Below are 25,038 nucleotides of genomic sequence, written 5' to 3'. Positions count from 1 at the left end.
AGGCGCGGCTCAGCAACACGCAGGCGGTGAGCGAAGCCGGAAACGCCCAGGACAGGAGCGGAGCACGAGAGGCAGGTGGGCACCAGCGCCCTGGCGTGCAGTCACGCTGGAGGGTACGTGGGGCACTGAGAAGGCGGGGGGAGATCGGAAGCTTGTGCTCACACCGGTGGCAAGCTCAATGAGAGTTCGAAGGAAAAGGAGCTAGGTAGTCATCAGTGACAAATATTTCCAGACAGTCACTAAGGTGGGGACTAAAATCAGGGTACTGTGCTTAGCAAAGAACAGTGACTGGTGGCCTTCCACGTGCCGTTTGCGCTGAAGGGTGAGACATCAGCCACTCTCAAGTGGGTTGAGGGATAAACAGGTGGTGACAACTGAGGTAGGGAGATAGGCGGCGCATTCCAAACCCAGGACATTGGCTTGTCTTTCAGCAGGGCAGGGAGAGAAAAATTTGGAGGAAACATTTTTTTTTTCTGGTCCAAATATTTTTCTCCTAAAAGGTAGAAATAATTGCAATTGTTTTCATCAGTGTAATAAAAAATGTTTCACGCAGGTTTCAAGCATTCATATTCTGGCCAAATGACAAGAAAAAAATTCAATTTTGTAACATGTCAATTTCATAAACAAAATTGAGTCTATGATGGGGTAAATCCATAGCATTACTTTTCTAGGACTACTGTAACAAATTACCACAAATTGTGGCTTAAAAACAATAGGACTTTATTCTTTTTTTTTTTTTTTTTTTTTTTGCATTTGTCAGCATTTAATGAACCTCCCCTTCATGTGGCTTCAAGCCACCAAGACACAAGCTCCCCCAACACCCTTAATCTTCTCTTCAGCTCTTCTGCTGAAAAAATTGGCCTTCACAATGACCGGCTGCTTTGGGAGCTTTCCCTTCCCCAGAACTTTGTAATAGCCCGATCGCACCACATCAATAATGGGAGCAGCTCCAGTCTTGTTTTTGGCAGCATTTACCCATGTCTGCTCACTGACCAATGTCCACAATTTATCAAGGTTGAAAGTTGGGCAAAAACTCTGGTTCCTCTTTAAGTGGTAATGCCTCATACCAACTTTCCCAAAGTAACCTGGGTGATATTTGTCAAAGTTGATCCTGTGGTGATGTATGCCACCAGCATTACCCCGGCCTCCTGGGTGCTTCCGGTGCTTGCTTATGCGGCCGTGGCCGTGGCTTACATGGCCTCGAAGCTTCCGGGTCTTCCTCAGTCTGGATGGCATGGCGGCGGCTGAGACGGAAAAGGGCGGACTTTATTCTTTGACAGTGCTGGAAGCCAGACATCTGAGGTGAGGGTGTGGGCAGGGACACACGCGTCCGGAGGCTCTGGGCGGGAAACTCGTCCAGCCGTGGCGGCCCGGCCTTCCCAGGCTTGCGGCTGCGGCACTGCGGTCTCTGCGTCCGCGGTCGCGCTGCTTCCAACTCCTCCGCTCAGACCCCAGCTTCTCCCCACGCAGCCACGCGTGAGCACGCGCGTCACTGCATTTCGGACTCCCCGGATCATCTAGGGCCAGCATCTCCTCTCAGGGGCCTTAACTTAATCACTCTGGGGCCGTATGATGTAGCAGTCACAGGTTGTTGGGATTAGGGCGTGAACACGGCTTTTGGAGGCCATCGTTCAACCCGCTACCCCCACGGTAGTGAGAATGGGCAAGGCCCTCCCTTCCAACCCCAGGGAGCGTGGAAGGTCGGAAAGAAGAGGAGAAGCAAAGGGCATAGACACAGGGCCCTTTCATCCTCTCACCTCCAGAGGGAGACCTGGCTGGAGGTTGTAGAAACTTCCTGAAGTGAAAAGAGGCCCAAAGAAGGTCACGGCTTGTCGTGTCGACAGTGGCTACTCGGAGACCAGATGAAGTTCTCCGAGGGACCGAGGGGGACACACCTGAACCTCAGAGAGAAAGGCTCAAGGCAGTGACCACGACCAAAGTCCTCGTGGGTATTTACTGAAGTGCAGTAGGGGAGGAGACGGGAACGAAGACATGGGAGGAAGTCACTCAGAGGTTAATGACAGAGAGAAGGGACATGTGAGGCACAAGCTGTAGTTTTGCTCTGCGTGCAAACTTTTGCTGCCAATTGTGTGGACATCAACTGCTGTTTTCAGCGCGTACTGTCCGCAGTGCTGACGTCCAAGACGCCCTATGGCTTTTGCCGCGCGGGGTCCGACCTCTCGTTTCCTGCCGCAGCCAGCGGCCTGCGTCTGGCTACCGCTGAGCGGGGCACAAGGGACCGCGGGAGTTCCGCGTCTGGCTGTAACCACGTCGGGCGGGGCATCCACAGCTGCTCAGGGCACGCGGCGATCAGGAAATGCCGGGGCCGGGGAAGGCAGGCCGAGGGGGAGGCGGGCCAGGGGGAGCCTGTGTCTGGTAGGTGGCTGCCTTGTGCAGGCATCGCCACCAGAGGCAGATGTCTGAGACCTGGCAGCACAGCGAGTGCCGGCACAGCCCTCCGGAGGATCAGACGGCACCAGGCCCCACCACCCAGCAGACCCATCGCCAGAGCAGACCAGACCTGGCTCTGGCAAGGAGACCACGGAGAGTCCCGTGGGTTCTGCTTATGTCTAAAACACCCTCCTCGCCTCCCCTGCGAACACCAGGCTATTTAGGATCCCGTAGTCACTCAGGTGCCATCTTGTGGAGCTGAGGGTGGGGAAGAAACCAGAAAGACATGTCATTTTCCAGAAAACCACAAAGTCATGAAATAATCAGAGACGGTGGCACCCTGAAATGTAAGTTTCCACCCATGAAAGAGTAGTTTGAAATAGATTAGCCCTCAGAATGAGAACATCTATGAACTGGATACATTTTTCAAACTGCCCTTTGAAGGCTTTGAATAGCCACTGAGGGAGCCAGAATCACCGCCAGGACTCACGTGCTGTCGGTGGGCCCCCCGCAAAGTGTGCCGAATGTTAGCGAAGCCGGGTCCACCTCCAGCTCTGTCTCCACTGCAGAAGCTGTGGGCTCAGGAAGTCCTGTCTATGCGCCACTGCGCGGGCTTGGGGTGGCGGTGATGCCGTCAGAGCAGACCCGGTCCTCTTATTCTTCTAATGCAACTTTTCTCAGGTCTGTGGTGCAAGAGGGTGTCTCAGCCTCACTCCTGAGTCGTGGGATTTTCATGAAGGTTTTCCTCTCTGTGGATAGTTGCTACTTTGGGACTTTCTGTTGGAGGTACTGAAGCCAGGAAACTCTCATTTGGCCATCTTGCTGACATCCTCTGTTAGCTTCCTCATTTTCCTTAACTGTAACTTCTTTCTTTGACAATGAGAAACCTGACCTTTTATTATATTCAACATATCCACTTGTTTAATTATTCCAGAATGCTATCAGACAGTTTCAAACTTCCTAATTCATAGCCTGGAGAAAAAAACCGGATTTGCTAAAGAGAGTACAATATTTGTGTATACAGTTTTTTTTTTTTTTTTGGTTTTTTTTTTTTTTTTTGTCATTAGCCTTTGTGTTAGCTAGCTAGGGCATATGTAACAAAGTACCATAAACTGAGTGGCTTAAACAACAGGAATTTACTGTCTTGCAGTTTGGGAGTCTAAAAGTCCATAGTTAAGATGTCAGTTGTGCTGATGGCTGTGGGGGAAGGGTCTGTTTTCAATCTCTTTCCTGGGCTTGTAGATGGTCATCGTACACTTTTTTTCATATTATCTTCCCTCTATGCTTACCTGTGTCCAAATTTTCCCTTTTTATAAGAAAACCAGTCACATTGAATTGGGCCCACTCTAAAAACCTAATTTTAACTCAATTCTCTCTATAAATTGAAAAAAAAAAATCTCTGACCTTATCTCAAAATAAGGTCACATTCTGAGGTACTGGGGGTTATAACTTCAACATAAAAATTTTAGGGGAACACAATTCTACCCATGACAACATATAGTATATATTAAAAATACTGTTTTTGTAAGTTACTTAGGTTAGTGTTTTTCTTCTCCATCTCTTCAGTATTGTTATTAATTTGTAATGAAGTTAAATTCATATGTTTCAGTTTGTGTTCTATTTTGGATTCCTCCCATATCCTTGATGATTTTAACTATTTATTTTGGGGGTATGTAAAACATTACTCAGTCTCTAAAAGTCAGAACTATATAAAAAATATGCTCAGAGAAGTATCACGCATACTCATTCCTTCATCTCCGCTCACATTTCCTCATTCTTTGTATCTCATTCTCACCTAAAGCCTGCATGTAATGGTTCTCATTAGTTTCAAGTTTATCCTTTCTGTGTTTCTTTGCACAAATGGTAAATTCACATATATGTTCTATCTTCTTTCCTATATGAAAACTAGCATGCTATAGATATTTTTACTTTTTCATTTTACAATACGCCCCTGATATCATTCCAGATCATTTCTTTTAAATTTTTTAAATTTCAGCATATTATGGGGGCACAAATGTTTAGGTTATGTATATTGCCTTTGCCCCACCTGAGTCAGAGCTTCAAGGGTGTCCATCCCCAGACGGTGTGCACCGCACCCATTAGGTGTGTAGATACCCATCCCCTCCTCCCCTCTCCAGATCATTTTATAGACATCTTCCTCATTTTTTTCTTTTTACAATCACATAATTATCCAGTGTGTGGATATAACGTAGTTTATTTAGGTACTCTGCTATACAGGAGCATTTAGATTGTTTTCAGTATTTTATAATGATACACAATGCTATGGTGAATAACTGTGTGCACATGTATTTTCATATCATTGGAGATGTATCTTCAGGGCAGACTCTTAGAAGTTAGATGATTGGGGCAAAAGGTAAGAACATATGTAATTTTGTTAGATTTTGCCAAATCCTCCTCCAAAATGTTTGCACTGTTTGCATTCCCACAAATAATATACTAGAGTGCCTGTTTCCCCATGTCACCAATAAAATGTATTGTCATACTTTTTAAGTTCATCAATCTGATATGTGAGAAATATACTATATCCCAGTACAGTTTGAATTTTTCTAAATATTGAATAAATTTGAAAACTTTCACATGTTTATAAGCTATTTTGATATCTTTTTTTGTGAATTGTGTGTTTATACCTTCTTCCCATTTTTCTATTGGGTCTTTGGTTCTTTGTCATTTAATTTTTAAGAATTTTTATACTTCAGGAATATTGGCCTTTTGAGTTTTATTTGGGGTTTATTCTTATTGTGGTATGAAATATATAACTAATTGTATATGCATCTACTTGTATATGTCATAAAACATGTATCTATTTCCCAAATTAATCAAGGCATTCTTGAAGTAGAATAAAGATGGGAGTCTGGAATAAGGTGATTTGGTTACTACTGTAATCAAGGCAATGTGACATTGGTGTAGGGATAGATAAATATGTCAAAGAAATGGAACAGAAAGCCCAAGCCCAGCAACATGTGTGTGTGTGTGTGTGTGTGAATTAAATAAATAAATTTTGATCCTTACCTGGCATCATAAATAAATGCCATATGGATTCTATATTTGAACATCAAAGATAAAACAATAAATTTGTTAGGTGATGCAGAAAATGTCTTTAGACCTTGGGAGACACAAAGAATTCTTAAATAGGACTCAAAGAATATTAACAATAAAGTGAATGATGAACAAAGGATTCTGAATAAGTATGAAATTCTGTTGTTTAAATATACCCTAAAAGAGTGAAAGAAGAGTCTGTAAAAAGATATTGGTAGTAATTATAACTGACAAAGGGTGTATAACAATAATATGTAAACCCCTACAAATTAGTGACATGTATAATTTTCCCTATTTTCTTTAGTTTCCTATTTGTGTTCTCTGTAGCTTCCTGAGCTTACTTAAGACAAATTGTCTTTGTCAGACAATTTATAGATCTCCCTTTCTTTAGGGCCGTTAGTGAAGAGTTTTTTTTCCTTCGGTAGTGTCATATTTCCCTGATTTTTTGTGTTCACTGTAGCTTTGTGTTGGTGTTTGTGCAGTTGAAGAAGCAGTTATCTCTTCCATTATTTAGAGACTGTTTGTGGTAGGAAAATAACTTCAACAATCAGCTCAGCTGGAGATTCCAGAAGCCTCTCAAATGGTTACTGTGATGGGCATGCTCCACTACATCCCTCCATCCTGGTGGAGAAATTTCAGGGTTGTGTGCCTTTCCCAGTCTCATGGAGCCATGTTGGCCATCATAAGCTGGCCCACCCTTCTCTCTAGGGGAGTCCACTGAAACACCAGGAGGCTGGGTGCAAACTCCACTTTTCTCCCTTCCTCATGACGGAGAAGTCTCAGGATTGTGCACCTTCTTCCAATCCCACACAACCGTGGAGGATGCTGAAAGCCACCTGACCCTTGTCTCTAGAGAAATACACTGGGATGCTGGGATATGGGCACAGCCCCACTTCTCTCCCTTTCTCCTGAGTAAGTCTCAGGATTGCAGTCTTTCTCTTGGCCCCACAGTGCTGTGCAGGCTTCTAAGAACCCCCATCCCCTTTGTTTGTTCTTAACTGCCCATAGGCATTTTAACTAGGTTTGTTGGCTCAACGTTCTCAGTGAAGTGAGACAGAAGTAGGGCTCAGGTGCAGTGCCCCAAAGACTGGGGATGTAAGATGAATGCTTCACTCACTTTCCCCCTAGGAAGAAATTGCAGGCTGATCAGATGTCTTGATGCAGAGCTGTGCTGATATGGGAGAGGGACTAATATGGATTTTTTGTTTGTCTGTTTTCTCTCACCCATTACTAAGCATTTTTTGTTTGTTTTGTTTTGTGCTCAACTGAGGTGTTGCAATTCTTAACTGGATTATGGACACATCATACAGGTGTTTGGGTCTAAATATCATTGTTCTATTTGTGTTTTTGAGTGGAAAAGTGGACCAGGATTTCCCATTCCATCATCCTGCTGATGTCATTCTTTAATCTTTTTGTTATAAAGTGTCCTTCTGTCTCTAGTAATATTTCTTGTCTTAAGATATATTTTGCTTGATATTAGCGTAGCCATTTCAGTTCTTTTACAGTTACTCTTTGCCTGGTAAATCTTTACTATTCTTTTACTTGCAACCTACTTGAATTTAATGTATGTTTCTTGTACATAGCATGCAGGTGAGTCTTATATTTTTAATCTGGTCTGACAAATCCTGAAAGTTTAGAGAGAAGTGTCTGCATAGTTCACTGTTGAGCCAGAGGTTGGTTAGAAGTTTTGTTCAGATAGTTCATGTTTGTCAGGCTTCCATTCCTGCTTATAGAGTCTGTGCATGGACCGGAAAGCACATTCAAACTAGCTGGTTTTCAAATGGGCCATGTCTTCTACTCCCCACCAGGCTCCCTCATGTCTTGCCTGAGAATGTGAACAGGCTCCTGCCAGAGAGGTGTGGGTGACCTGTGACCTTGCCAGTCATTCTCTGTCACACATGTTCACAGCCTCCAGTCAAGCCAAATGTATTCAGAGTTTATAAAGCCTATTTGGCAGTCTGATGTCTTGGAACCCCGGTGAATTTCCTTCCTGGGCACATCCATTATTTGTACCAAACAGACCAATGCCCTCAGTGAGCCTTCACCAGCAAGCAGTGCCAACACTGGTGGTTTTCACTGCCTGCACCACATTTGTTGAACTATGTGGTGGTACCAACAGAACTGGAGGTAGGGAATGCATGTTGGGGCAAAACACCACACACTGGAATTCAGTAGTTCCTGTGAATAAACACCTTTAAACTTGTTTGTATGTTGCCACATCCCAAAGCCATCAAGTAGTTGAAGTTTTAAATGTTTTGTTCAGCTTTATAGTTGTTTTTTGGGGGGTGGGGATACTTGTTTATCTCCTCACTTGTTAAGGATAGAAGTCAGAAAATCATTTCCTCAATTCAGCTTTGCAAATCCAGGACCATACTCCTGAGGGCTCCCTAAGAGTAGTCAGATTTCACCAAATTCTTATGACCATTTTCAGAATTCCAGGAAGGGTGGTGGAAAGGATACTAGGCAGAGCACAGCTCAATTTACCCTTAGAATTTTCACTAGATATTAAAGTATTTAGTAAAAGTAAAAGTGCAATTTTAAACAATATTTTCATTTTTTTTTCAATTTTCTATTTGGGCAAGACATTCTCTATTATTAAAAATGGAGAAAAAACACTGTTCTTGTTCCCAAAGTAGTTGACAATCTTATCATTTGTGAAGTTGGTAAGGAGAGAGACTTAAAAAGAAAATGAACCTACCAACATTCACAAAAGATATAATGAAATAAATGAGAGAAAAATTCACTAAAGAAATTTAAATATTAAAGAAAAATCAAACCAAACTCCTTGAAATGAAGAATATATTCAGGGAACTACAAAACACAGTGGAAAACCTCAAGAACAGGGTAGATCAAATAGAAGAAAGAATCTCAGAGACTGAAGATAACACCTTCCAATTAAATAAGTCAGTCACAGAGCAGAGAAATAAGAGAAAAGCATACAAGAAATGTGTGATTATGTGAAGAAGCCTAACGTGAGAGTTATGGGCATTCCTGAGGGGGAAGAAGATAATACTCAAGGGTTGGATAAGCTATTTGAAGATATAAGAGAGGAAAATTTCCCAGGCCTTGCTAAAAATCTGGATATACAGGTACAAGAAGCTCAAAGGACCCCTGGGAGATTCATTTCAAATAGGAAGATGCCATGACATGCAGTCATCAGACTGATCAAAATATCCACTAAAGAGGCCCTTCTTCGAGCTGTAAGGAGAAAGCAACAAAAGGAAAGCCCATCCAACTAATGCCAGACTCAACTGAAACCTTACAAGAAAGAAGAGACTGGGGCCCCATTCTCACTCTTCTGAAACAGAACAATGCCCAGCCTAGAATCCTGTACCCTGCAAAACTAAGTTTTGTATATGAAGGAGAAATAAAGACATTCTCAGATAAGCAAAGACTGAGGGAATTCTCCAAGACAAGACAAGCCCTCCAAGAAGTACTCAAAACAGACTTACACACACATCAGCAGAATATGCATTCGCGAATGTAAAATCACTCAAAAGCTAAAGATCAAAGGCCAGATACCACAATGGCTCAAGAGAGAAAACAAAGCAATGATGTTCAACTCAACAGGATGAACAGAAATTTGCCCCACCTATCAGTTCTCTCAATAAATGTGAATGGCTTGAACTCCCCACTCAAGAGACAAAGACTGGCCGGATGGATAAGACAATAAAAGTCAGGTATCTGCTGTCTTCAGGAAACACATCTAACCTGCAAGGATGCATTTAGACTGACGGTAAAGGGGTGGAAAACAATATTTCAAGCAAACAGAAGGCTGGTGTGGCGGTTTTGATTTCAGATAACTTAGTCTTTAAATCAACAAAAGTAATGAAAGACAAAGAGGGTCACTATACAATGGTGAAGGGCATAGTTCAAAAAGAAGACATACAATTCTACCTTTTTTTTTTCTTTCTTTCTTTCTTTTTTTTTTTTTTTTTTTTTTTTTTTGCTTTCAGCTTATCATAGGGGTACAAAAGTTCAGGTTATATATATTGCCCATGTCCCACCCATCACCCCGAGTCAGAACATTCAAGCGTGTCCATTCCCCAGACAGTGCGCAATGCACTCATCATGTAGGTATACACCCATCCACTCCCCGCAACCCCCACCTCAGTCCGATATCCAATTGGTGTTATTCCCAAATGTGCACTTAGGTGATGATCAGGGAAAACAATTTGCTGGTGAGTACATGTGGCGCTTATTTTTCCATTCTTGAGATACTTCACTTAATAGAATGGGTTCTAACTCTCTCCAGGAGAAATAAAGGGATTCTATATCACCATTATTTCTTATAGCTGAGTAACATTCCATGGTATACATATACCACATTTTGCTAATCCACTCATGAATTGATGGGCATTTGGGTTGTTTCCACATCTTTGCAATTGTGAATTGTGCTGCTATAAACATTCAGGTACAGGTGTCTTTTTTATAGAATGACTTTTGTTCCTCTGGGTAGATGCCCAATAATGGGATTGCTGGATCAAATGGTCGATCTACTTGAATCTGTTTAAGGTATCTCCATAATGCTTTCCACAGGGGTTGCACTAGTTTGCAGTCCCACGAGCAGTGTATGAGTGTTCCTGTCTCTCCGCATCCACACCAACATGTGACGTTTTGGGACTTTTTGATAAAGGCCATTCTCACTGGAGTTAAGCGATATCTCATTGTGGTTTTGATTTGCATTTCCCTGATGATTAGGGATGTTGAGCATTTTTTCGTATGTTTGTTAGCCATTCTTATATCTTCTTTTGAAAACTTTCTATTCATGTCGTTTGCCCACTTTTTGATAGGGTTGTTTGACTTTTTCTTACTGATTTTCCTGAGTTCTAAATAGATTCTTGTTATCAGTCCTTTATCTGATATGTAGTATGCAAAAATTTTTTCCCATTCTGTAGGTTGTCTGTTTATTCTTGTGACTGTTTCTTTGGCTGTGCAGAAGCTTTTTAATTTAATCAGGTCCCATTCATTTATTTTTGTTGTTGCTGTGATTGCCTTAGGGGTCTTCCTCATAAATTCTTTGCCTAGGCCAATGTCTGTAAGAGTCTTTCCTACATTTTCTTCTAGAATTCTAACAGTTTCGCACCTAAAGTTTAAGTCTGTTATCCACCGTGATTTGATTTTTGTGAGAGGTGAAAGGTGTGGGTCCTGTTTCAGTCTTCTACATGTGGCTATCCAATTTTCCCAGCACCATTTATTGAATAAGGATCCTTTTCCCAGAGTATGTTTTTGTCTGCTTTGTCAAAGATTAGATGGCTATATGAGGATGGTTTTATATTTGGATTTTCTGTTCTGTTCCACTGGTCTGTGTCCCTGCACTTGTGCCAATACCAAGCAGTTTTAATAACCACAGCCTTGTAGTATAGTTTGAAGTCTGGCAAATTAATACCTCCCATTTTGTTTTTATTGTTTAAAATTGCTTTTGGTACACAGGGTCTTCTCTGGTTCCATACGAAGTGTAAAATTATTTTTTCTGTATCTGTGAAAAATGATGTTGGTAATTTAATAGGGATTGCATTGAATCTGTAGATCACTTTGGGCAGTATAGACATTTTAACAATGTTGATTGTTCCAATCCACAAGCATGGTATGGTTTTCCACCTATTTACATGCTCTGCAATTTCCTTCCTCAGTGTTTCGTAATTCTCCCCATAGAGGTCCTTTACCTCTTTAGTTAAATATATTCCTAGGTATTTTATTTTCTTTGTTGCTATTTTGAAGGGTACTGAGTCCTTAATTTGGTTCTCCATTTGACTGTTATTGGCATATATGAATGCCTCTGATTTGTGTGTACTGATTTTGTAACCCTAGACTTTACTGAATTCATTGATCAATTCCAGGAGTCTCTTGGTTGAATCCTTGGGGTTTTCCAGATATTTTAACATCATATCATCAGCAAAGAGTGAGAGTTTGATCTCTTCTTTCCCTAATTGGACTCCCTTGATTTTGCTCTCTTGCCTGATAGCTCTCGCAAGGACTTCCAATACTATGTTGAAAAGTAATGGGGACAGTGGGCAGCCTTGCCTGGTTCCAGTTCTAAGTGGGAATGCTTTCAATTTTTCCCTATTCAGTATGATGTTGGCTGTGGGTTTGTCATATATGGCTTGTATCATTTTTAGGTAGGTCCCATCTATGCCTATTTTGTTAAGCATTCTTATCATAAAAGGTGTTGAATTTTGTCAAATGCTTTTTCTGCATCTATTAAGAGGATCACATGGTCTTTATTTTTGCTTCTATTTATGTAGTGAATTACATTTGTAGATTTGCGTATGTTAAACCATCCCTGCATCTCTGAGATGAAGCCCACTTGGTCGTGATGGATTATTTTTTTGATAAGCACTTGGATTCAATTTGCTAGGATTTTATTGAGAATTTTTGCATCTATATTCATAAGAGATATTGGTCTGTAGTTTTCTTTTTTGTTGCATCCTTTCCTGGTTTTGGTATCAATGTTATGTTGGCTTGGTAAAATGTGTTGGGGAGAATTCCATCCTTCCTGATATTGGAGAATAATTTATGTAGGGTGGGCACCAGTTCTTCTTTGTAGGTGTGGTAAAATTCGGGTGTGAACTCATCTGGACCAGGGATTTTCTTTTTGGGAAGGTTTTTTTATTCACCTTTTTAAACTGAATTTTGAATTCAAACATTGTCTGCAGAGATTTCAGACCTGAAATGTGTTATACCTTATTTTATGGCCACTTGTGTGATCAATTTTTGTGAATGTTCACTATGTACCACCATTGTTGGAGATAGTGTTTTTCACATATTCATTTGAAAATAATTTTCTAATTTTACCAATTTTCATATATTCTTTCTGTCAGTTATGGCAAAGGGAATGTAATCTCCCACTACATTTTTTACTTTAGTTCCATATTTTTTGTGTGTGCTATGTTTTGGAGCCACTTTATTAGAAGCATACAAATTTAAACTTGTAATTATATATTTTATTATTTTTAGTGAACTTCTTTGTCTTTACTGATTTTTTGTCTATTTTTTTCTGATGAATCAACTTCCTTTATTTTTTATTTATTAACTAATTAATTTTTTAAGACAGAGTCTTGCTCTGTCACCCAGTCTACAGTGCAGTGGTATCATCATAGTTCACTGCAACCTTAAACTCCTGGGCTCAAGTGGTCCTCCTGCCTCAGCCTCCTAAGTAGCTGGGAATACAGGCCTCGCGCCACGATGCCCGGCTAATGTTTTTCTATTTTTAATAGAGATGGGGTCTTGCTCTTGCTCAGGCTGGTCTCCAACTCCTGAGCTCAAGCGATCCTCCCACCTTGGTCCCCCGAATAGCTGGCACTAAAGGCTGGCGTGACAATTTGCCAGGCTAAGTTTTCTATTTTTCATAGAGAAGGTGTCCCACTCTTGCTGTGGCTGGTCTCAAACTCCTGACCTCAAGCTATCCTCCCGCCTAGGCCTCCCAGAGTACTAGGATTACAGGTGTGAGCCACCATGCTGGGCCTGAACTTCCTTTACTGTAGGCTTTGCACCGAATCTTTTCCTTATTTTTTTTTTTCTTGTTTTACTTTAAATTTCCTCTCTCCTTATGTAAAGGATCATTAGGGCTTTAAAATACCTACACTTCATTTTGCTCCTCTCAATTCATATTCTATTGCTGTGGGCTATTTTTGTATCTCTCCTTTCATACAAAAACCCTTACTTGATGTAAGTATTGTTGCTTTTATAATATACGTTGTTTTATCTTTTCCCACATAGCACCAGATTCTTTGTTCTTTGCTCTTTCTTATTACATACACCCATCTGTTGTACTTGTTTTCCCTTGGATCCAGCATCACCTGAGGATCATGTACCACATTTCTTTACTGTTGTTATAGTCTCCTTTTCCCCCCAAATTTATTCAAGTATAATTGACAAAAATTGTATATATTTAAAGTGTACAACATGATGATTTGACATATTACAGATGCTCCCCAACTTACAATGGGGTTACACCCTGATAAACCCATCATAAGTTGAAAATATTAGAAGTCAAAAATGCATTTATACATAGTGGAAGCTTTTCACTCCAGAGTTGGGCAGTGAAGGAATAATTATGCAAAACACATGGTGTTTAGAAAGAAGGGGAGATACCAAGTCTGAAGGAGAAAATGGCCTCCCCAGCTGAGGTGCTTCCTGTGTTTATTACCAAGGATATGTGCAGAAGGTCAGGGAGCACACAGGAATGGGGAAACTCAAGCAAGCATAACACTTTGCAGACAAGAAACAAGAAGTGAAGATATGGCTAATAACTCTTAGAACAAAGAGTTTGGCTGGAGCACAAAGGTCAGAGTCATTTGCTAATTTCTTTAAAGACATCCTTACACATCAGCTGTTTTCAGCTGACCTTTGCACACATCAAACAAGCAGCGTTGGGAAGGCATTTTCGCCGGGCCCTTCTTTCACCTTTCTTCTAGGCCCAGCCCCCACATTTCTACCCCAATAAACTCAAAAAATCATAAGTAAAACCATTGTAAGTCGAGGGCTATCTGTATACATTGAACACAATCACCAAAATCAAGGTAACTACCACATCCACAGCCTCACATAATTACCATTTCTTGGTAGTGAGTACACTGAAGAGCTATTCCCTTGGGAAATTGCAAGGATATATTACGACATTATTAACTGTAGTCACCATGGACCCTGTGACCAACATCTCCTGATTACCCCCAACCAACAGCCCCTCACTGTCACTACTCTGCTTTGTACTTCTATGAGTTTGCCTTATTGCACATAGAACTGAGACCATGTGACATCTGTCTTTCTGTATCTGGTTTCTTTCACTTAGCATAATGTCCTCCAGGTTGATCCATGTTGTTACAAATGGCAAAATTTCCATCTCTTTAATTTCTGTCTGCATAATATTCATATATATATTGTAATAAATATGGGGGGGCACATATCTCTTTGACATACTTTGAGATACTGATTTCATTTCCTTTTGATATATACCCAGAAGTAGGACTGCTGAATCATATAGTAGCTCTATTTGTAATTTTTAAGAAATGAACACATGGTTTTCAATAATGGCTGTACCAATTTAGCTTCCTACAAATAGTGTACATATACAAGGTTTCCATTTTCTCTATCCCCTTAACAACACTTGTTATGTATTATCTTTTTGATCATGGCCTTCATAACAGGTGTAAGCTGATATCTCATTGTGTCCCTGATGATTAGTGATGTTGAACATCATTTCATATACTTGTTGGCTATTTGTATGTCTTCTTTGGAAAAATATCTTCTATATTGTCTTTACACATTTTTAAAATTGGGTTACTTGATTTTTTGCTATTGAGTTGTATGAGATCCTTCTATATTTTGGATATTGAATTTTGTATCTAAATATACAGTTTACAAATATTTTCTCCCATTGTGTAAGTTGCCTTTACATTTTGTCACTTCCTTTGCTGTGGAAAGTTTTGTAATTTGACGTAGACCTATTTGTTATTTTTTGCTTGTGTTGCTCTACTTTTGATGTCATATCCAAAATATCATTGCCAAGATAAATGTCAATGAGCTATTTCCCCGAGGTTGTCTTCTGGTAGTTTTACAATTTCAGGTCTTATATTTAAGTCTTTAATCCATTTTGATTTAATTTTTGTGTATGGTGTAAGATAAGAGTCCAATTTTATTTTTCCAAATGCAGATATCTAATTTTCCCAATGCCACTACCGAACAGACTATTCTCTCCCCATCATGCATTCTTGGCACTTTTGTCAAGATTAATTGACCACATGTGCATACGTTTATTTCTGGGCTCTCTATTCTATTTCATTTATGTACATGTAAGTCTTTATGACAGTACTGCACTTTTGTGATTCCTATAGTTTTTAATATGGTTTGAAATAAGGGAGTGTGAAGCCTCCAGCTTTGCTCTTCTTATCAATATTGCTTTGGCTATTTGATGTATTTTGTGGATGGATACATAAAACTTTTAGCACTTATTTTTATTTCTGTGAAAAATGTCATTGGAATTTTAATATGGATTGCACTGAATTAGACATTTGCTTAGTGAAATATGGACATTTTAAGAATATTCATTATTTCAGTCCACAAATATGAGATAGCTTTCCACTTATTTATCTCTTCTTAGTGAAGAGATCTTTCATTTTCTTGGCTATATTTATTCCTACATATTTTATTCTATTTGATGCTATTGTAAATGGTATTCTTTTCTTAATTTCATTTTTGGATGATTCCTTGTTAGTGTATAGAAACAGAACAGACTTATGTATATTGATTTTATATCCTGCAGTTTTCTTGAATTCTTTAATTAGTTCTGGCAGTATTTTGATGGAGTCTTTAGAGTTTTTTATATATATGATTATATAATCTTCAAACAAAGAAAATTTAACTTTCTATGATTTGGAAAGCTTTTATTTCTTTTTTTGCTTAATTTCTCTGGCCAGAACGTCCAATAAGATGCTGAATAGAAGCAGTGAGAGTGAGCTCTCTTGTCTTTTTCCTGATCATAGAAGAAAATCTTTCAGTTTTTCACCACTGAGTATAATGTTAGCTGTAGGATTTATTATGTAGTGTTACCTTCCTTCTATAACCAATTTGTTGAGCATTTAATCTGAAGGATGTTGAATTTTATCTGGTGCCTTGTCTGTATCTGTTGAGATAATCACATATTTTTATCATTTATTCTGTTAATGTGGTGTATGATTTGTGTATCTTAACCCATCTTTCCATTCCAGGGATAAATCCCACTTGATTACAGTGAAGAATCTTTTTAATGCACTGTTGAATTTGGTTTGCCAGTGTTTTGTTGAGGATTTTTGAATCTATGTTCATCAGAAATATTGGCCTATAACACTCCTTTTTTGTAGTGTCCTTATCTGGCTTTGGTTTAAGAATAATGTTGGCCTCACAAAGTGAATTTGGAAGTGTTTCTTCCACTTTTTATTTTTGGAAGAATTTGAGAAAACTTTGTGTTGGTTCTTTAAGTGCTTAGATAATCTCAACAATTATTGTGGAAGAATTTTATGAAAAAAAATTTAAATCAGGTTTGGTGTCTAACTACTTGAATAATGTATGTGGCCTATCATGTTTCTGTATAAAAATCCTCAACATTTTAACAACATAAATTCTTCCAAATATATTTTTTAATTATATTCTAATCAAAATTTTAGTTAGATCCTCTGAACCTGACCAAATGGTTTAAAAAATCAGCTTAAAGAAAAAACTGTTAAAAATTTGAACATTTTGAATGGGAACATCCAAGAAGACAAGAATTGTTCCACTTAAAAAGTATGAAGCAACATCAATAAAACAAGGTATTTTAAAGGAATACAGTGACAGAACAATGAAAAATAAGTGAGAATATGGAAACTTAACCTCCTCTACCCTGGCTCCTGGTATAGAGACTCTGGCCTTTCCTTCTTGTGCAATCCCATCATCTCCTTCACACACTGCTGGTTCTCAACCAGTGATTTCAGGACTGTCCTCCCCCGAACTCCTGATTTCCGTAGCCACCGGCCTTGCACCATCTCCACGTGGAGGCCTACTGGGCCACGCAAGTCCTAACCGTAGTTCCAATTTTCCTCTCCAAACGTACCCAGTCCTATTATTCCTGTGTACATAGACAGCAAGGCAACCTCACCGTCTCCATTGCCGTTCCCCTGCCTGACACCACGTGCCTCACCAGGACTGGCTCAGACTGCTTCCTGCATTCTTGCTTCCCGAATTTACTCCCCATCGGGCCTTCCCAATGATGCCTGTCCGTCTGTCCTCTCTGGCTTTCCGCGCTCTCAGTCCACTCTCAGGTAGGATTTACAGAGAAGCGAGGAGGGCCAGGGCTTTGGGGCCCCTGTGTGTGCAGTTCTGTGGGTGCTGGCAGTTGCTGGGACACGTGGCAGACGGGGGGAGGCGGGAAAGCAGCAGCGGGCAGGACAAGAGTGTGTGAGCACGCCTGGGAAACTTCCTGAGGACCGCATAGAAGACAGGGACCAAGAGTCGGTTGGTATTTCCCTTCTTTCTCTAAATGCGCATTCACTCTTGTGCGTGCTGGGCCTGAGCTTCTGTGCTCCCCTCCTTAAACATGCCCGTGGCCGCCTCCGGCCCTTCCGCGACCCTCGCGATTTCACAGCGCCGGTCCCTTGGCCCCACCTCTGACTTCATTTTCTGTTTTTGCAGCTTTCTCACCTCAACCTGGGGCCGCAGTTCTTTTTGCTGCTGTTCGAACGTGGCGAGGGAGTTTCTGTCTCAGAGTCTGTGTTCTTCGCGTTCCCTACGCTTAAATGTCTCTGTTCGGCTGTTTGATGACTGGCTCAGTCGTTGCACTCACGGGTCTGCTAACATTTCACCTCCTAAATAAAGGGTCTTAGCCAACCTGTGCAAAGTAGAGTCCCTCGTCCTTCTTATACCCTTACCCTGCCTTTGTTTGTCTTCACTGCAGGTTTTGATACCCGACACCGCATTACGTATTTATGTTTATTGCCTTTGTGTACACTGGCCTGTGCGCTCTGTGCGGGCGGCACCTTTATCTCCGCTGCCACAAACCTGGAAGAGCGGCTGGCACCTAAGTGCTACTGAATCGGTATTTTTGGAAAGAATGAAGGAAGAAAGAAAGAAAAATAGAAAGAAATTAGCTGGACAACTAAAATATATATAGAAAAAATTAGCCGGGCATGGTGGCGCATGCCTGTAGTCCCAGCTACTCGGGAGGCTGAGACAGGAGGATCCCTGGAGCTCAGGAGTTTGAGGTTGCTGTGAGCTAGGCTGATGCCACGGCACTCACTCTAGCCAGGGCAACAGACCGAGAATCTGTCTCAAAAAAAAAAAAGAAAGAAAGAAAGAAAGAAAGAAGGAAAAGATCATTTACCATTTAAAGTTAGTCTCTATTTGAAAGTAATCATGTTAGCAATCCATTGCATATCACACCCCAAATAAATTATTGCTGTATTAAAGCTTAAATATACAAAGGTCCTTATGCTCATTTATTAAGAAATGTAAAGGCAGATATTTTAAATAATTCCCAAATGTGTGACGACTTTCTAAACACAAAAGCACTGAAAACAAGTCATTAAAGTTAGTATATTAAACCAAATACTTTTAAAAATTTTGATGGGACAAAATATCAAAATCAAAACTGAAATAAAAATATTATAGTCCATACCACTCACAAAGTTACTATTTTAATATATAAACACTTTTATATTTATAAAAAGAGCTTTCAATAGAAAAAATTTATAAAGGATATAAACACATGTCACAAAAGCAGCAGTTACATGAATAAACACATAAAAAAATCATATAAACATATCAGCAATAAAGAAAAGCAAGTTAAATGATAATAAATCTATCCAATTGACTATGAAGGAAGAGCACACACAATACTAGTGTAGGTGCAGTTTGATGTTATAACAATTTTAAAATGCTTTTGGAGAAGTAATTTAGTGTGGTATATTAAGAAGTTTGAAATGCTGTATATCCTATGGTAAATTATCTTAGGGAAAACTTACATTCAGAGAGTGTTTTCTACATAAGCATTTTTATTTCAGCAAAATTTATAATTTAAAATTTGAATACAATGACTATTTACTATTAGGGGATAATTGCAAATTGTGGTATAATTAATTTGATAGATATTAACTTCCTTCCACACTGTGAGTCATATACAAACACTACATATCTCAAAGTGAAGAGATTCAGTGCAGGAGATTGGTTACAGAGGTGACCAAGGGCAGTAAGGCTGGGGAAGCAGGGAGGGGAGTTGTCACGCAAGGACCAGTGTCCTCCGCACTGGGCCCCACACGCCCCTAACAGCTGAGCTGATGGAGACTCTGCACCCCAGGTTCGCTGACGGAGCCCCGCCCTGCAGCTGAGCAGCACCCCGGACCCGGGATCCACCCGTGCTGCGGGAACTCCCCCAGGGCGTGGGAGCCTGCCACCCCACGTGGTCCCTGTGGCCTCTGGCTGCTGCCGCTGCCAGAGACTATGGCCAGAGACAGGAAAAAAGACCCAGTGTCTTTCTTCTTCCCACCCTCGAGTGTCCCCCCAGAACACACAGCACCAGAGCCTGGTAAGAAACCAGGTAGCGCAGGAGTCAGGACAAAGCATCCGCAGGCTGAGGCCCGGGAGGTCGGAGGAGGCCCCAGCCCTCACGTGTGGGCCGGACGAAGGCTGTCACAGAAACACTTTCATGAGTGGGAAAATGATTAACATTTTTCCAGAGAACGCACTTTAGTGCATTTAGTTTTCTCCTAAACTTTTGTGTAAAGTTTAGAAGAATTTGGCCTTAAGATCCAAGAAGGTGGGGTTCCTTTCGTCTTCCCTGCTGTATTCCAACTGCCTCCTACGTTGTGTACACTCAAGAAACACTTGTCGTTTGAGGGAAAGACATAAGCTCAGAAGCATGATTTTTTGACTGGGTGATTACATTGGGGTTGGTTTTAAAATTTTCATGCAACGAGTGTGTATTTTTAGATTTATCTATAGTTTGCATGTCAGTGTTTAAAACAAAAACAAACACTTTAAAATTAAATTCAACACCAAAGCAACATAGCTTGCGAGTGAGTGACAGAAGACAAACAAAGGGTTCAATCAGTCCCGAATGAAAAGTGAGTGAGAGGAAGTTGTGAAGGAGATGACCTCAGTTTTAGTGTAGGTCCCGGTGCTGACTGATGGTGGTGTCCTTGATTTATCAATCGAATTCTGAGTTTCAGACTCTATACCTATGAAAGATAAGAAGGAAAATAACAATATATCATAAAATTTACTTGAAATTAAATGGGGATATATACACACATATATGGAATATATTATGTAAAGTGAAAAAGACTAAGGCTATATATTTCATAGATAAGATTTTAGTGATGATGAGATTATTGTTAATATTGGTTATGATTTTGAGTTTAACAATAGAAGGAGATTTAAAAAGCCATTTGAAGAAAACCAGAAAAGTGCAACAGAGCTATCTACTGGCTCCTTTAGCTCTCTTAATTGCATTCTTCTTCAAAGTCCCAGAGGTGATTTATCAACAGGCAACTTCCACCCACTCCCCTAATGGACATAGTAAAACCAGGGATGATGTCACTTTCCTGCTTGTCCTTGTGCTCTTAACCTGGCCACACGCCATTAGCCCTTCTAGGTGAAGCTCGAGACATCATCTGATGGTGAGTCCAGCGGACTCGCAGCCAGTGCTGCAGAAGCAAAGGGGTAAGCGCTGCTCTTGACAGCATTTCCTCTCTTTCCCCATCATCTATTTTTATGGGGAAAAGAAAATGTGCTTTGTCTCTTAGGACTTTTATATAACACTTATTTACTGCAACATTTTAGAAAATAAGTTTTTTTATTTCCAATTATTTATGGACAAAGTAGTATATATTTCTTCCATATTTTTGGATTTGCCTGTGATGATGCATTTGTTTTCCCACGACTGAAATTTTATAGTGGAAATATAGTCATTTTTTTGTCCGTGGAGTTGGGATGATTACTGAGGGTCACAAACACTAGAAACAAATGTCCCAGTCTTATCTGTGTTTTCCTGATGAAACTGACAGTGGGTGGCCTACACCCAAATTGTAGATAGACTGCAAAGAGAGGACGATCCCCCCAAGAGAACTGAGGCAGAGTGACATGCTCTGGGTCCTACACTTAGGCTGAGACTTGAGTCATCTCTCAGGTTAGTTATGTGACGTTAGGCAGGTACCCCGATAGCCTGAATTTCTTAATCTGTAAAAATAGAATATAAGATGAGAAAGTATCTCATATGCCCTTGGGGAAGACAGAATGTGGTAAAGCATTAGAACAATTCCAGAGACACTGTCAGCTTCAAATAAAGGTTTGATATTGCTCTACCCTTACTTTTAATAATTCCCCAAGTTAACCATGCACTCAGCTGCTTGTATGAAATTCAAGCAAATGGATCAAAAAGGATAAGAATGAACTGAGAGGTCAGTCACCGTGAGTGGTACACAGTGTTTCCTTACCTGTCTGGTGTCTCGGGTAAGCTGTTCTGAGTGGCTTGAGGACAGTGACCCTCACCAAAGTGCAGCAGAGATCTGTCTGGCAACAGCCCCTCACTTGCCATCCTGCTCTCTCTCAATTTCCTGAGCAAACAGTTTCCTGGTCCCTGCTTTACTTTGGTGACAAATATGGACTAGGTCAGCAGTTGTGTTTTGTGGTTTATTGGACTGTCTTTAAATTTTGCGTAGAGCTTCACCACCATTTGCCAGTGGGGCTAGTATTGGACATAGGGAATATAGACGTGTGCAGAATATGCACATTATTAACATATACGTGCGTATGGTTATACATTGTGTCTCCCATGTGCTGGATGCTTCCATTGAGGCATCACATTCATTTGCAGTGTTGTCTACTGTGTCAGGACCCCAGAACCTTGGGTCCGTTAATGAATTAAATACCTTAGCTAGTTTTTGGAATCACTACAAAAGTACAAAATGTATTTGAAACTTCTAAACTCTACTTCTAAACTCTTTCTGAAATATCCCCACATTATAACCACTGCTAAAGTCTTCCCAGAAAGAGGAGCTATTATTTTCTTATTGTTGGCAAGAGCTACCAAAATTTAACAGTTAACATGTCAGAAATTGAAAAGTTGAAAAGGTTTAATCTCATTAAGGAAAAATGTGGAAGAAGCTCTTATGGACTGTCCTCAGAAAGGCCAGATGCATTTTGCACCTATTGTTCTTTCTTATTATTTATTTTGCAGCTATTTAGAAATTCTACTCTAAATCATATTTTATAACATATTTTTTTCTGAATAAGTGACTGTGGCATCCTAAGTGCAACCAAGTTCAACTTGTCCTAGCCCCATCTTCAGAGTCTAGCCAGAGGCAGGCTGTGAGCAGCGAGGCAGAGGAGGAGACAGTGGGCTGGAGTCAGAGACATCTCAGTGTTGTTCAGTGTTCCCTTGTGTCACTCAGTTCCATGACAATTGTCTGTGGCAGGCAATCGAGCACATGGTGGCTGCAAAAACGACTAAGACCTTGTCCGGTACACAGCAGTGACCCTCTGACTCCCAGCTCTTCCACCCTGAGACTCAGTGCGGACGGTCGGGGCTCTGAGGAGAAGAACCGGGAGGACCGTGGACTAGACAGACAGGAAATGGGATCTCCACAAAGCTCTGCTCTTCCAGGGCTAAATAAGAAACATAGCCTATGCTTATTCATATTTATATATTCATATATGTATATTTCTATAAATATATATTTAAAGTTTATAACATTTATGTAAAATAAGTCTATGTACACACAAAACATTTTATCAACTCCAAATTCTTTTTTTTTAAGTAGGTTGCATGCTTCACTCATTTATTTATTATTTTGCAGATAGATCTCTTCTCATTTTATTTTGAAAATCAAAATTTTAATTATATGACTAAGTACTGGAACTGGAGAACTAAAGTAATAAACATCTCATATCATAAGACAAAATAGTAACAGCTATCTCTGAGGTAGGTTCTGCAGAATAACTGGTATATACATTAACTCTTTTAAGAGTATATGTGTTTATTCCTCCATAACCGGTAGTGTTCTAAGCACTTTCATTACATTACCTCATCTGATCCTCACCACGCCTGTGCTCAGACATCATTCTTATCCTCTTTTTATGTAGAGTAGACAGAGAAACAGCAGACAGAGGGAAGCTGAAGCCACGGCTGCAGTTTGGCAGCGGCACCGGCTCCCTGCCCTGTGCCCCTCAGGTCTCTAAGGGGTCAGTCTTGCGTGAAGAACTGCCCTGCTCCTGAGAATGTGCCCTGCTCCGCATGAGCACAGAGCCTCACGGCAGGGCCCGATTTTATGGGCAGATGGGGTTCAAGTGTTGGGTATAGATTTTTTTTTGCAAATTATGCTTTAGTTACTTTCTAAATCTTTCTTATATGGGATATACCTCTGAATGAATTTAAGATCCCAGTGGTATCCTTAAACCAGAGAAGTTAATTCAATTCAGACTTCTATAACAAAAACTCTAGAAGTAAGGAATTTCATTTCTCTTTTTTTCAATGATTCACTTTTTGTGTTAGCATACGACAGCAGTTCTGCAAATTTCCAGTACTTGTTGACAAATGACACTGTCTATCTTCAGGAAAGTTTATGACCTAGAACTGTGGCAACCTGGTTATAAGTTACCAATTCTTTTGATCCACAGTTGTGAATTCTTAGTCTGTTTTGTAAATGTGTTAAATTATGGGTCATTTATAATCCTCAAGTCTCCAGGCCCGCGGGACTTCTTCCAGTCAGCACAGTCAGGCTGGTGCATACACATACGTGAAGACTCACTAAACGTTCATTCCAGAGAGTTGCATGACATTAACTCTAAATCTCTTCTTGGTGGCCTAGGTGAAACCTCATGGACAATATCACCTGGATGACCAACCACAGTGGAGGACCATATTTTATCCTGCTGGGACTCTTCAGTCAATCCAAACATCCAGCTCTACTTTGTGTGGTCATTTTCGTAGTTTTCCTGATGGCCTTGTCTGGAAATGCTGTCCTAATCCTTCTAATACACTCTGACCCGCACCTCCATACCCCTATGTACTTTTTCATTAGTCAGCTGTCTCTCATGGACATGGTGTACATTTCTACCACTGTGCCCAAGATGCTCATGGACCAGTTCACGGGTGTGAATAAGATCTCAGCCCCTGAATGTGGGATGCAGATGTTCCTTTATTTGACACTAGTAGGTTCAGAATTTTTTCTTCTAGCTGCCATGGCCTATGACCGCTACATGGCCATCTGCCATCCGCTCCGTTACCCTGTCCTCATGAACCACAGGGTGTGTCTCTTCCTGGCATCTGGCTGCTGGTTCCTGGGATCAGTAGATGGCTTCATGCTCACTCCAATCACCATGACCTTCCCCTACTGCAGGTCCCGGGAGATTCACCATTTCTTCTGCGAAGTCCCTGCTGTAACGACGCTTTCCTGCTCAGACACCTCACTCTATGAAACGCTCATGTACCTGTGCTGTGTCCTCATGCTCCTCATTCCTGTGACAGTCATTTCAAGCTCCTATTCATTCATTCTCCTCACCATCCACAGGATGCGCTCAGCAGAGGGCCGGAAGAAGGCCTTTGCCACCTGTTCCTCCCACATGACCGTGGTTATCCTCTTCTATGGGGCCGCCATCTACACCTACATGCTCCCCAGCTCCTACCACACTCCTGAGAAGGACATGATGGTGTCTGTCTTTTATACCATCCTAACTCCTGTGCTAAACCCTTTCATCTATAGCTTTAGGAATAAGGATGTCATGGGGGCTCTGAAGAAAATGTTGACTGTGGGACCTATCTTTCAAGAAACTATAAAGTAGAAAACATGGTACTAATGATTTTGTTTCCTTCTCTCTGTATGTCAGATGTTTAGGATTTTCTGCCAATGTTATTTCTCAGTCTCTTTCATCATGATATCTCATTTTATATTCATCCCTTTTTGAGAAATTGATTCACTGTACTGGAAAAGCCTTTCATTTTTATACTCCTGTCTGCTCAAAATTCTCATATGATTGTATTTTATTGATGTTACATTTTTGGAAGTTGGTAAGTTCTCTCTATTCTGTAGAAAAGTGTGCATAATAAAATATGTAGAGAAAAAATGTCATAAGGTGTTCAACTGA

The 25,038-nt window shown here is 40.6% G+C and overlaps 2 protein-coding genes across 2 annotated transcripts; one reads left to right on the top strand and one right to left on the bottom strand.

Annotated features, from left to right (window-relative positions):
• Nucleotides 1–761: 761 nt before the first annotated feature.
• LOC138382499 (large ribosomal subunit protein uL15-like) lies at nt 762–1,267 on the bottom strand. The gene has a single exon (XM_069466976.1). It carries the CDS (start codon nt 1,234–1,236, stop codon nt 790–792), a length of 447 nt encoding a protein of 148 aa, XP_069323077.1. The 5' UTR covers nt 1,237–1,267; the 3' UTR covers nt 762–789.
• Nucleotides 1,268–17,597: 16,330 nt separating this feature from the next.
• LOC138382498 (olfactory receptor 2T29) lies at nt 17,598–24,836 on the top strand. Its single transcript, XM_069466975.1, has 4 exons — nt 17,598–17,745; nt 17,855–17,981; nt 22,756–22,876; nt 23,763–24,836. The coding sequence occupies exon 4, from the start codon at nt 23,773–23,775 to the stop codon at nt 24,733–24,735; it is 963 nt and encodes a 320-aa protein (XP_069323076.1). The 5' UTR covers nt 17,598–17,745; nt 17,855–17,981; nt 22,756–22,876; nt 23,763–23,772; the 3' UTR covers nt 24,736–24,836.
• Nucleotides 24,837–25,038: the final 202 nt, after the last annotated feature.

This window comes from Eulemur rufifrons, chromosome 4 (assembly GCF_041146395.1).
Source record: "Eulemur rufifrons isolate Redbay chromosome 4, OSU_ERuf_1, whole genome shotgun sequence".
Classification (NCBI taxonomy): Eukaryota; Metazoa; Chordata; class Mammalia; order Primates; family Lemuridae; genus Eulemur; species Eulemur rufifrons.
This window is presented reverse-complemented; position numbering and strand designations above follow the sequence as displayed.